General features: G+C 36.0%; 3 protein-coding genes across 3 annotated transcripts; 2 read left to right on the top strand and 1 right to left on the bottom strand.

Annotated features, from left to right (window-relative positions):
- Nucleotides 1-2,603: 2,603 nt before the first annotated feature.
- LOC110860139 (probable prolyl 4-hydroxylase 3) lies at nucleotides 2,604-4,547 on the bottom strand. The gene is made up of 2 exons (XM_022109201.2): nucleotides 4,148-4,547; nucleotides 2,604-3,679 (listed from the first exon to the last, which is right to left on the bottom strand). The coding sequence occupies exons 1-2, from the start codon at nucleotides 4,442-4,444 to the stop codon at nucleotides 3,245-3,247; spliced, it is 732 nt and encodes a 243-aa protein (XP_021964893.1). The 5' UTR covers nucleotides 4,445-4,547; the 3' UTR covers nucleotides 2,604-3,244.
- Nucleotides 4,548-5,495: 948 nt separating this feature from the next.
- On the top strand, nucleotides 5,496-8,654 carry LOC110860099 (copper amine oxidase 1). The gene is made up of 8 exons (XM_035859958.1): nucleotides 5,496-5,676; nucleotides 6,034-6,484; nucleotides 6,671-6,768; nucleotides 6,857-7,130; nucleotides 7,193-7,334; nucleotides 7,391-7,904; nucleotides 8,045-8,489; nucleotides 8,564-8,654. The coding sequence occupies exons 1-8, from the start codon at nucleotides 5,535-5,537 to the stop codon at nucleotides 8,652-8,654; spliced, it is 2,157 nt and encodes a 718-aa protein (XP_035715851.1). The 5' UTR covers nucleotides 5,496-5,534.
- A 577-nt stretch (nucleotides 8,655-9,231) lies between these two features.
- LOC110860186 (U1 small nuclear ribonucleoprotein C) lies at nucleotides 9,232-9,817 on the top strand. Its single transcript, XM_035860055.1, has 2 exons — nucleotides 9,232-9,467; nucleotides 9,531-9,817. The coding sequence occupies exons 1-2, from the start codon at nucleotides 9,384-9,386 to the stop codon at nucleotides 9,762-9,764; spliced, it is 318 nt and encodes a 105-aa protein (XP_035715948.1). The 5' UTR covers nucleotides 9,232-9,383; the 3' UTR covers nucleotides 9,765-9,817.
- Nucleotides 9,818-13,249: the final 3,432 nt, after the last annotated feature.

Raw genomic sequence — 13,249 nt, 5'->3', positions numbered from 1 at the left:
ACGTAGAATACAGAATACAATGTAATGTTATATAATTTTGTTACGTGAAAGCTAACTTTGGTGAATAAACAATACTGAATTGTATAATTTACGCGTACCAATAATTTTAAAAAATTACCAGTTTGTCACCTCGTGATTTAAATTTGTAACCATTACTGACGATCTTTATCACTAAATGGTTACAATGATCGTGAAAATTATTGACACCAACGGCGTTGTAGTGGTATGTATTCATATTTATGTATCCTGAGCGGTGTTGAATTATCACCGGATTATTTGATATTAGTCGGGACACATTGGTGGAGAATTGAAATTACGCCTTACATAGAAATATATAAATATGTACATACTTTCCAAATTATAAATTTTGTTTTTTGAATTTTTGGGATTGGAGTTAATTTTTTACTAAATTATTCAAAGCATATTCTTTCTTCATGCAATAATCGTTCCATGTAATGTATTTATCAAAAAAATTATTTTATTTATATAACTCAACGTCAAACATAATTCTTAATAATGGAAAAAACTAAATTATTATAAAATGTATTAAATTTACATGAAATGTCACATCATTAAATAATTGTTCTTAATTATTTACACATCTCCCATTCCACTTGCATATTTATTTTCGTTCACCAAAAAAATCAATCTCCATTAAATCCAACATGTGCAATGCACTAGATCCCATAATTCGCATCGGCTCCAGACCCCCGAACGCCACGATTAAATCATTCTTCACGATTTTAATCCACTCTTTGATCAACCCCTTATTCTTCGCCTGGCTCTTCAAGACAACCTCCAAAATAGTTATGGACACCATAACCGAATTTCTGCACATGGCTGAATTTGCAGTGACGAAATGTATCTGGAAATATAATTGATTTTTATAACCATATTATGTAAAATTATGGGAATTAATATTACTGTCGGAAATATGGCAAACTATTCCGAAAAATAAAAACAAATCCACTAAAATTCTAGAATTTAGTTCATATAGTTTCAATAACACTGTTCGCTAATTTTATTTAAATATGTATTATTTCACGTAATTATGGTAAAGGTTATTATTTAGTACTGTAAAAAATTCACCAACGTTTACCACACTTACGTTATTTATGTACAATTCTCTGAACATGTACTTAATTCAGAGGAGGTATTCACGTCACCCTCTTAAGCAATGAAGCTTTGTAATTATCGTAATTTTCAATTTTTTCTCCGAATTTAAAAAATGTGTGAATTTAAATATTTTAAATATTATACAGGGTGGACAGAAAATGCCTAAAAAAGGCAATGCATTTTAAAACAAAAAATTTATAATTTTCATTTAGTAAGACAAAAATTTAAGTAAAACAACCCACTTTTCAACATAAAATGATACAACATTTATCCTAGAAAAAGTTGTAATATATGGAAAAGTGTGTTATTTCGATAAATGTTTTGTCTTACTACTGGAAATTAAAATTTTGCCTTATCATGCGTTCCCCTTGTCCAGCATTTTCTGTCCTGCACATATTTTTCTACACCTCACCTTTTTCAAGATGTTTACCACAACCTCAAACTTTTTTAGGGTGACAAGACTTGCACAAATTTCGTGCAAAATTCCATTATCTTACTCCACACATAACTTTGGGCATGTTTCATACATTGCTTCCAACTCTGCAATATGGTCCAATATCTTCCCACACTTTCCAGGGTTACACCCTTCGTCACAAAATTCTTGAGTGATGCCATGATCTTCCCCTTACGCACCCTTACATCCTCCCCCTGCCCACCCTGAGTCTGACAAAAGGGGCAGGTGCAAGTAAACTTGTAGCTGTCAAAGATCACTTTCCGATCGTGGAAATCCACGCCTGGATCGACCTATGAAATCAGAACCTCCTCCCCCTTCGGGATTAGCACCGTGGCTCTGATGAAGATGACGTCACCGTAAATTTGCCAGGCTGCGTTGCCCCCACTGCACGAGTGGTTAATGTATGACCGCATGATCCAAATCCCGGTGGATTTTGGGGCATTTTGAGAATCCTTTTCCTCAAAATTCTTCCCGGAGAAACAATTGAACGAAATAATGTCACGGATACGGGTCGCATCATGGGTGCAGATTTTTTCCTCAGCCCCCGGTCCGGCGAAAAGTGCATAGAAATCTATCCCAAGGTCAGAATCGAGCAATAATTTCTGCTCGATGTGGCACGCAAGGTCAAACGTTGACACCATCCCTTTAGGAAATGCCCCTGCAGAAGTGCTGTAGGAAAACGCTTTACTGCAAATGAGAAGATCAATGAGCAATTTCCGGATTTGCAAAATTCCCATGTCCGATTATTTTAGCCATGTCGTATTTTCCGGTTTTATTCTGACTAACAAATTCCATCCCTTTTTGTCTATGATCGGTCAAGACTTTGGATTCGAAGGTTGATAAATAGATTTTCAAGCAAAAATTTCCAGGTAAGAATTAATGATGCATTTAAAAATTTAATAAGTAAATTATACCCCATTGTTACTGCATGACCCAAACTGTTGGAAGCAATAACGTATTTACCAACTAAGGATCAGCATAGCCTTTATATTTATTTAACGACATAAATAGTTCACCGTAAGATGAGACAATATAAAAAGTCAGGCATTTTTATGCCTGAAAATTTATTCGTATTTTTCTTAGTTGCTTAGCAACGTCACGTAACCCAATGATATACATATACATGCAGTTAGTAAAATAACCTACTTATTCGCTCCATGTCGAATAAAATGATACGCTTCATCTTGAGGAGATGGTTCAATCAGATAATGAAATATTAGGGGTATTTATCTCGATTGAGGGTGGCAAATTAAGTAATTACAATTTTTTATATTGGGATTAAAATTTCTTGATGAATATCACCTTTTACTTATTTATGATATTATTTTACTTTTACGTAAATTACGACTCATTTTTCGAAAATCAATTTTTCGCCAAACTGCATAATTCAAGATGAAATACTTTTCCCTAAATTCTACTCAATAAAATAAATGTATAAGATCCTATAACAGTATTAGATAAAAGATAACTTGGTACGTATATTTTTAATAAAAATAGAAAGTATACTATCTATAATAATATTTTTATAAAATTTGTTTATTTGTCCACAAAATATTCAACTCCGTACGTAATTGTCACCCAGTTTTATCGAAAGATTGGCATGCCGATTTAATAAATTAGTTAATTAAATATTTAATCTCATCATATTTAGTGTAATTTTTTTTCTATCTCCAGTTAAAGAACTAATCCCCCAGATTTCTTCGAGTAAGAATACATCACATCCGTTCGTACCGTATACTTCACCCCGTCGCGTATCAAGGCCCCTTCGTGCATCAGGTCCTGCTCGAAAACCAGGATCATTCCTGTCTCTGGGGTAACGCTGACTTTCTCGGGGTCACAATCTTGGTCATCATCGTCGTCATCATCCCCCAAAAAGTTGGTCTCTCCCCCGTCGAAATTATCGTTCAAATAGATTTGCAAAGTGACCAAGCTAACTTCCAAGGGGTCACTTTCTCTCGCATAAGTCCCGTCGTAATGCGGAACAAACTTCTGGCCAGGCTCGTACCGAAGGAAACGCAACCGTTCGTTGAGTCCAGTGACGACGGCGCCTTTCAAAAAGGGGGGGATGTGAGGACTGATTCTGGTCCAAAGTTGGGATACGATGGCTTCCTGGAATAATTAGGTTTTTTTAAGAAATTAGATTAGCGTTGTGCGATTCCCTGGGAGCGATAATAAATATGTAGATTCCTGGAATTTTAAGCATATTCCCAATACATGTATTCCAAAGTAATTTATTTTAGCATTGGGGTTATCGAGGAATACAAATAAATTCCGGGAAAATTATGAATCCTAAAATTTCAATAATTCCTTAGGAATGGCTAAAACTCAAATTGAAATTAGTATTTTTTATTTATCAGGGGTACTCACGTCATTGTCGTAAATGTGGTAAAATCGTAATTTTATAAATACGAACTTAATTTATTTAGAATTTACTAAAATTACAATAGGGGTATTCACGTCGGCTTCGTAAACATTGCAAATTAAAAAAAATAAGCTCATTTAAGAATCCTTACACAATTTACGACTAATTTGAAATTTCTCCCAAATTGTAGAAATAATAATCAAACTTGTAATTACCGAATCCAAAATGTATCTCGAGCCGCTCCTCACATCCTTATTTATCACATCTTCACCCTCTATATTTACCAAAGTTTGGGTAAATAAGCCCTTCTTTTTATTTTCCGCCAGGTTTATCAAACCCTTACATTCCTCCCTGGTTAAACAATTCCTTAACAAGAATGCCGGCTGAGAGGAAGATGATTCCGAATGATTTTTTAACTTTAGTGGAGGCGATAAACAGATGACCTCCTTCGTTATGGAGGTCATGTCAAAGTTCTGGAGTAAAATTGAACTATGTTCGGTATCGTTTTCCATTCTGAATTTAAAAAAATGAAGAATTTATCAAACTTTATATTTCATTGTGCACAGATGTTTATACGAACAGTGACTGAATCACCTGCTCAATCTGAGGGTGATGATCGCGAGAGTTGAATGAGGGATAAATTCATGCCTAATGTGTATTAAATCGATGCTGTTGCTAGATAAAGTTACATACGTATAAATACGTTGTTGTTGTGAACGTTTATTTTTCAGTGTACGATGATGTGGCCTCATAAAAAAATAAGTGTGAGTCTCGCGTGTTGCTATACAGGATGTAATATTTAGTATGCACATTAATTTGACCAAAATAATATTTATATGTAATTTAAACTGTATTAATTCCCCAAAATTGTGAGTTCCATAAGCAGATCTACTGTATAAACTTCATCCTAAATAAATTAAAATGCTAATAAATACATAAATGTGTAACAAATTTAGTCGGAACAGGTACATTGTTTGACGTGAAAACTTGTATTAATCAATTTGTGGGCTGAAACCATACACGATTATTAATAATAATTAATTAATTAACAATTAGCAAACTAATTTTTATTCAAACCGAAATGTGATGCCCGCATTCTTTAAATCTTTAATATCCCCGCATTTTCTGAAGCAACTGTATATTCCAAAAACTAGAATCATTTATCCAGATTCTCACGATGCACAATTCCAATTATCTTATCCCATCATATAAGTAGGCTTCATTTTGTTCAGTCATGGTTGTTTATTGTCATGAAAAATTAGGATTGTTTGCTTACTCTTAATCTAGCAAGTATTTGTAGTATGTATTCCAAAAGGATTGACCTTTTCGTATAAATACAATTTATAACATACTTTAATATTTATTTAGGACATTATTTATCCAGCGTGTGATAAGTGCATGTAACTACTTCCGCTAAAACATTACTGACCTCTGGACAAATAATTTGTCCCGTTGGTCACAAAATCCAGATAAAAATCAGTCTCAGAACCACAATTAGATTTAATTAATTTGAACCCTAAAATTCATTAATTGGACTTCAGTCTCATTTTGGAAGTAGACGACTTAGCATAAATTTTAGTTCACAGTAAAACTTCCAACAAAATGGTCAAGCTAAACTTTTCATGGGAACGTAAGTTTCTCACGGTAGGTATTTTAATGTCAGTAATTAGTCAGCGAAACTCAACAGAGGTCAATAATTCGCCCGAAGACATGGCAAGGATCGGAAATTGGTTTAATAATCTGGGTAAGAACTTATGTAATATATCTTCTTTTTTCCGTCAATAGATATCAGATCGGCGAGACTTTGTCTCTATTCTTACGTACACTCTTATTAATTGGCAGTCAGTATTATTACCGAAAGTAGTTACACGCTATTCTAGCAATTCCAGTTACAATTTGTCATATGACAGGGTGCCAAGTTAATTATTATTTTGTCGCCAGTGATGACATATCTATTTAAATACATGTCTGGTCAGGATTTAGCCTCCGTATCCATGCTGCAATTCGGTTATAAATTATAACCAAAGCGGTAGATTTGAAAAGTATATTCGTCGGTAATAATTAATAATAATATTCTACACGTTCGGATTTTAAATTTTAGCCAACCGACCCACCCCAATTTCAAGACCTACAGCCAACCCCCGCCATCCCCTGGATCCATTAACCTCTCCTGAAATACGGCTGGCCTCCCAGCTAATTCGATCCTACTTCTCCACCGTTCCAATTCTCGTCTTTTGCACCGTGACGCTAAAAGAACCCCCTAAATCTGACCTTCTCCCCTACTTCTTGTCCGACACGACACCCCCACTCACATCCAGGGTAGCGTTTGCCAGCGTGATTAACCCCTTGACACAAACAGGGTATGAAATCTTGGTGGACTTACTGCACAAAAAGGTGACAAGTGTGGTCGAATTGGAGCCCGGGACACCACTGATGTTCGCCATGGATGAAGGTGTGGATATTCGAGAGGTCGTTTTGGCAGATCCTAACGTCCAGGCGAGGATGGAAGCGATGGGGTTGACAAATATGTCGCTGGTATTTCCCCTACCTGGGTTAGTCGGATTTAACAATTTAATAGAATTATTAACCTCTTGTATGTCACGAATTTTATGTAAATTTTCCTACGTCTAAATTTATGAAACCTTGAATATCCAGAAAAAATTGTCTACTTTTCACAACAGGTTAACAGTGATTACCAATTTATTAGGTAACTAAAAATATGATTGTTTTTAAATTAGCGATTTCGGCTATGCCGGCGATCGTCCGGAATACTTGGGGAAAAGGATTTCCCAAGTCTTCATAACTTTTCAGATCGTCCCACACGACAATTACTATGGTATTTGGGCATATTAAATAATTTACGCTTATTACTCGGAAATTTAGAAAATTTTTAATTTTGAAACATCCAAATATTCCAAGTACAGCTCACCAAGTCGGATTTGTCGCCATTGTTGACATCCTCGCCAAGAAGATGCTTGCTATCGAAGAACTTCCAACCCATCTCGGTTTCGCCGTTAGTCAAGCCCCCCTCGGTGATACTACTGCCCCACTCACCATGCACAACTACGACCCCACCCTCCTTCCCCCCGACTTTTTCCGGAAAGACGTCCGCCCAATCCAATTCACTCAATTAGGTGGACCATCTTACAAAGTGTCCGGGAATAAAGTCGACTGGCAAAAATTCAGTTTTAGAGTTGGGTAAGTAAATAAAATTGCCAATTTTTTTCCAACTTCGCACCAAAATTTGGCAACTTTTGCAGATTTAACGCTCGCGAAGGCCTAGTTCTGCATCATGTCAATTACAACGACAACGGTGCAGTTAGACCGCTACTGTATCGTGCCGCACTTTCAGAACTTTTCGTCCCGTATGGTGACCCAAGACCGCCGTACCATAGAAAAATGGTAGTTATATAATTGCACAAATTTATAGTGGTCAAAATAGCACTAATTTTTTCCAGATTTATGACGCTGGTAAATACGGCATTGGCCAGACTGCCGTCTCACTTCGACCCAACGTCGACTGTAAGGCGGGATCCGTGTATTTTTTCGATGCCGTCGTTTCCAACAAGGCCGGCCTCCCGGTCACAATTCCTTCCGCGATTTGTATGTATGAAGACGATGTCGGCGTTTTGATGAAGAAATACAACGCTAAGGATAGAAGAGCTTACACTGTTAGAAAACAGCGCCTTGTTCTAACTTTTACTTCTTCCGTGGGAAATTATGACTACGAGTGGAGATGGATTCTACATCAGGATGCCTCAATTCGAATGGAGGTTAATTTGCAAGGAATTGATGCCCCGGTATTTCTAGCAAGTTTCAATAGTGATGATCCCCTGCCGAAGCATGGTACCGTGCTAACAGGTACTCCCGGAGTGCTGGCACCGAATCATCAGCATTTATTCGTAGTTCGGTTAGACACAGAGATTGATGGGAATGAAAATACTGTTGCGATGACAGATGTCGTGCCGGATGGTGAGTCGAAGATAAGGTCAAGTTATACATATATTTCGCCATAGGGCATAGGTCGAATAAGCCATGACCTAGGAGGTCAAGTGATTAGGGTCGATTAGGAACTACGGGGTTCGTCATTTTATTAACTTTTTATCCCCCAGGTCCAACCGGATCACCCCAAAACCCTTACGGAAATGGAATCACGGCAATTCCCACAATTTTGAAGACACCATCCCTCGCCAGAACAAATGCCAACGCTGTAACCTCCAGATCTTGGCACATTTACGGAAATCTTGATAAGAAACATCCTTACTCCCACACTCCTATGGGTTATCATCTCATCGCAGGTAACCCAATCCATCTTATGATGAATGTCGATAGTCCGCTCCATGCAGAGTGTGCCTTTGTCGATTACACCGTATGGGTCACGTCCTACGAGGAGGATCAACTATACGCGGGAGGTAGGTATCTTAACAATTCAGGATTGCCGGAATGGGTCGCGGCAGCGCCGGATTCAAACTTGGTGGGGACGGATATCGTTTTATGGCATGTTTTCGGAGTAACGCATATCCCCGTGGTGGAAGATTTTCCGGTCATGTCGAGCGAGTAAGTGATGACATGTTAAATATTTAATTATAAATTAAATTATAAATTATAATCATAAAATATGCATTTTCCAGAACTGTAGGCTTCTGGTTGAAACCGGTCAACTTTTTCTTGACCAATCCCGCCCGTGACGTGCCAGGATTTGTGCATGAGATCAGAAATTAATTCATATTATTTGTCATAACTCGGAAAAAATTGTTACTTATTTATTTATTTAAAATTCAATATTTATATTTGATTTTTACAACAATCATGGTAGTTACATTCGTGAATAACATAACTTTGATAAATTAAAAAAATATATCAGTTTTTTATAATAGTTATCTTGTTCATGACGGGGTGACGTGAATACTCCTATCTAAAATAAAGTTTGGAGTAGTGACTAACTTTAAAATAAAATATACTCAGAAATGAATTTATAACTTGTCATGCTTAATTAAAGACCTTCATTCATGTATATAATAAATCACAAAGTATAAAAAACAGATTCATATGACATTACATATGACGCCTTTTTCTATTTCCAATTAAAAAACGTGACGTATGTCTAAACTAAATAAAACACGGTTACTTATTCATTTTACCAAATTATTTTCCATTCAATTTTGCACTTATATGCCTACATTGCGCAAATTACTCCCACTCGCCCTCGTCAAATTCTTACACCACTTCACCTAAGCATTGTTCCTGAATCGTTGTGACGACACATCCTACAAGTGGGACAGACGTGTCACATATTTTTTACTACTTCCAGACCATTGTTCTTCCAAAAAAGACGTGGTTAACTTTTCACACATTTTCATTGTAAAATCCAAGCTTGAGCAAGTAGGTATAAATTTCCGAAAATCTCTATAACAATACAAATTTCCGGACATTTCTTAGGAAATTTCAAATATGAGACCATCTTCCATTTCCGGGGTTGTGATTCTGCTCACTTTTGCAGTAATTTTGTCCCCTTGCTTTGTACAGGGTGTTCCGGTAAATTAAACGAATTTATAGCTAAATTTTTGACATTGTGATTTACATAATTTGTTTATCTAGCAAATTCCGGGAGTTCCCCTTCCGATTCCAGCAGTGCCAGGAATGCCACCAATGCCAACAGATCCAAATGCTGCTATGAAAACGGGCGCGAATCTTGCAAATACTGGGAAGAATATGATTCCTGGAGGAGCGACTATTCCGAACATGTCATCATCAGCCCCAATCCCAATCCCGGGAGTTCCTAAGAACCCCTATCCCAATCCCGGGAGGCCGCTGATAAAGAGAGTAGGATAAAAAAAGCAGAAAGTGGAAGATTTAGTCGTTAGAATTTTATTGGCTTAATTAGACACCCAAATTGAACAATAAATATGACGTGTTTTTCTAAGAAATTTTTGCATCTTTATTTGTCATGAAGACTAAAAGACGATATTTTTCGACTTGGTGCAAGTTAAAAACCAAATTACTATTTTAAACCAAAACCCACCAAAAATTGTTTTGTGAAACAAGCGACCTCGCATGTAATTTTAAATTGAATATGGGATTGTTATATTGTGAAAAATTTGCTAACCCACGGGGAATCGAACCAACGACTTCTGAACACATATCAGACGTTTTTACTCATTAAGCTACCAGGGAACTGCTTTCACATTTCAATTTAATTTTTTTTAACTTGAGAGGAATTGTATCTTTCGCGGGGATTATTTTTATTGATAAATAGCACCACAATATCATATTTTCAATGTGTACTTATACAATTAAAAATTTTGGACATATGTATTAGTAAACCATGACCACAATTGATTTAACTCGATAAAATACTCAAATATTTCCAACATTGTGTTACTCAACATCACTGCATACTTCTTAATTTTAAGTTGACGAAAATATCCCAAATATTGTGAAAAAAATACTTAACAATTGTTCATAATTTTATTTAGTTTGCACGTTTTTGGAAAATTAAATACTGCAAAGAATCCATCATCTACATATGTATTACACTACAATTAATTAATGTACAATTAATTATTCAATGCTCTCTACAAACGTAGTTCAGTCTGTTTTTGGACAGGTAGTAGACAATTGCGTGTTAAGCGAAAATATTCACTTTAGTTTTACAAACTATTAAATTTATTAAAACAATTTGCATAATGTTAGCATATTTACATAAGCGTTTCTAGCAATAAATATTTCATCATGTCTGAAAGCAATACATCTATAAATTAGATCCAAATACATGTCTTTTTTTCCAAATTAGATTCCAAATTTCTAAATTTACCTACATTCCGCCGTATTCTTGCAATATCTTTCATTTAGTCAAAGTATTCTATAGATGTTGACGAACCTTACTTCTAGTTTAGTTAAAAACTTGTTAATCAATGGACACTTAGCGGTTAGAACTTAACAAACCAGTGTCTTAATTTAAGGGTGCCAAGAAAATTATACTATTAGAGATTTTGATAATTTGGAGTCGAATGTATCCTCATTTTCAAATATATTAGGTTTATAAACTATGAATTAGTTACAGTGATTGTGTATTAGAATAAAAACATCAATTTAATTACATGCATTGCTACTACAACTTGCATGTGAAACATTTAAGAAACGCTAATTTCAATAGAATCGTTGATACTCCAGGTTATCTTGCACATGCATTCAAAGTTTTAGAAATATTAATAAAATTCAAAATTAGTTTCCATTGCCACGATTTTGTCATGAATCTCCTTCTCTACTTATTTCATATACCGATCCTATCCTCAGGCGTTGTCACTTCGCAATCAGTAATGACACTGATAGGCGAATGGTTCAAATCCAGTACAGTGAGTCTCGTAACGACGCAAGAGTTTTTAAACTCGCTGGACTTTCACACTTTCAGAAACAACTTTCCTACATCTCCATTTTTACTAGAGGTAAACCTATTTGTTACTTTGAACTATACAGAGCGTCATCCCCTCGTCCAACGGAACAAACGATGGCTTTCCGCAATCGCTATGGACTCGACACAATATTACTTGCTTTATTATTTTTTAAGAACAAATTTAATTTTCTTACGTAATGAAAACCCTGAATATTTTCTTCTCTACTCTTTCCATCAGATAGAGATCAGGTACTTCGACCCCATTGAAATTGTTGGGATGCAAATAACGTTAAAAATTCTAATCGTCCAAAAACATGTCAACCTTAACAACAGTTTGCATTCCTTGTTCGTCGTTCCAAATTGTTGACTCCGAAACGCTTCAAGAGTTTGATGATATGTGGAACACTTACAATGGCAATCTTCAAAATCGGGTGGTTATGGTTAGAGATAAGTATGGTATAGGTATATCGTTTCCGAAAGGTAAAGGGAGGTGTGGTTACAATTCTGAAGAATGGTCTGAATGTGGTGTCTTATTTGTCGCAGAACGACGGAATTTTACAATATCCTCTACTCCTGGCGAGCAATCTTACATATTTTTTATAATTGAATACTACGAATCAGGTATAGATTTCTATTTCTTAAATCCACATTCTGTTAGGGGCGATTATCTTGTTAGCACTAAAATCCCTTTCAATTTTTACGTTATTGTTATTGACCCAGGACCCTGAAAGGGTTTGAATCCTTAACCGAGCCATTATCCCTGCCCACATGGATATCAATTTTGTTAATCTGTTTTATCGTACTAATTCTTATATATGCGGCTGACGCTATCAAAAATTGCCGATATCTAACACAAGGATCATTATTTGAAGGAGCTTGGTTTATTTACATTGTCCTAATGTCCCAAGTTAGTTCAAGAGTTGACCCACTAATGGGTATATGGGGTGTTAATGCAATCTGGATTGTTGGATCCTTCATGCTTGTAATGACCATTTGTGTGTCGTTATACAAAGGTGAACTAACCACGTCGATGACTGCGGTTGTGTTTCCACACGTTCCGCTAACCTTGCAAGAAGTTGCAGAATCTGGAATTCCAGTCATTTGTGCGGGTAAATATGAAAATGGTGGTAACCTAGAATACCATATTAATAACGCTATAGCCTTAGGAATTTACGGAAAGAAGGTTTCTTCTACGTTAGAAAAACTTGAGCGAAATATATTTCTGCCAAGGAACTATGCGTACCGCATTGGACGCAATATATCTCAGCAGGACAAACTGTACGAGTACAATACAACAAGGGAGTTGATCACCAAAGGAAAAATTTTAGCAATAATGGACTCCAAGTTACATACAGATGAAATAATTGACGGTATAAAGTCGTCCAACGCTTTCCTCGTATTTCAAGGGAAGGAAGACTTATCATTTAAGGAACACTTAATGTGGGTCTTGTATCGAAATTTCTTTACCAAATTTTACCAAAGATCATGGGCAGGAGTAGTAGAGGGTGGATTCACTGAACGATTTTTGCAGGTAATGAGACTAAGCCATGCTCGATTGCGTAGTAAACAGCTTGGGGTGTATAGCAGAGAATATTTTCTGCGAGCTTTATTTAAGGATCCCCCAAAAAAGACCAATGATGACTTTGCTAGTGTCAATCAGGAATCGGTGCTATATTGCTACTATATTCTCCTATTACTTCTTTCCATCGCTATTGTAACATTTGGTGCTGAAGTGTGTTTTAAATTTAGAAATCATTTCCATCCACTTGAACTTTTCCGTAAGATAAAATTGATGCTAGACAAGGCCATTCGTCAACGACGCACACAAGTCAGCAATAGAAAATTTAAGTCTACAATTGCTAAGTCAATATGTAAGCGACGACTTAAAACCCAAGCTCAAACAAGGATATGTGGCGTTCTTCAG

This window comes from Folsomia candida, unplaced genomic scaffold, assembly GCF_002217175.1.
Source record: "Folsomia candida strain VU population unplaced genomic scaffold, ASM221717v1 Fcan01_Sc029, whole genome shotgun sequence".
Classification (NCBI taxonomy): domain Eukaryota; kingdom Metazoa; phylum Arthropoda; class Collembola; order Entomobryomorpha; family Isotomidae; genus Folsomia; species Folsomia candida.
Note: the sequence above shows the minus strand (reverse complement) of the source record. Positions and strands in the feature narration are given on the sequence as shown.

Coding starts and splice junctions, on each gene's coding strand:
- LOC110860186 (XM_035860055.1), top strand. CDS start 9,384: ATGAGACCATCTTCCATTTCCGGGGTTGTGATTCTGCTCACTTTTGCA. Junction 9,468..9,530: donor GCTTTGTACAGGGTGTTCCG/GTAAATTAAACG, acceptor TTGTTTATCTAG/CAAATTCCGGGAGTTCCCCT.
- LOC110860099 (XM_035859958.1), top strand. CDS start 5,535: ATGGTCAAGCTAAACTTTTCATGGGAACGTAAGTTTCTCACGGTAGGT. Junction 6,769..6,856: donor CCCACACGACAATTACTATG/GTATTTGGGCAT, acceptor TTCCAAGTACAG/CTCACCAAGTCGGATTTGTC. Junction 7,131..7,192: donor AAATTCAGTTTTAGAGTTGG/GTAAGTAAATAA, acceptor CAACTTTTGCAG/ATTTAACGCTCGCGAAGGCC.
- LOC110860139 (XM_022109201.2), bottom strand. CDS start 4,444: ATGGAAAACGATACCGAACATAGTTCAATTTTACTCCAGAACTTTGAC. Junction 3,680..4,147: donor CGAGATACATTTTGGATTCG/GTAATTACAAGT, acceptor TAATTATTCCAG/GAAGCCATCGTATCCCAACT.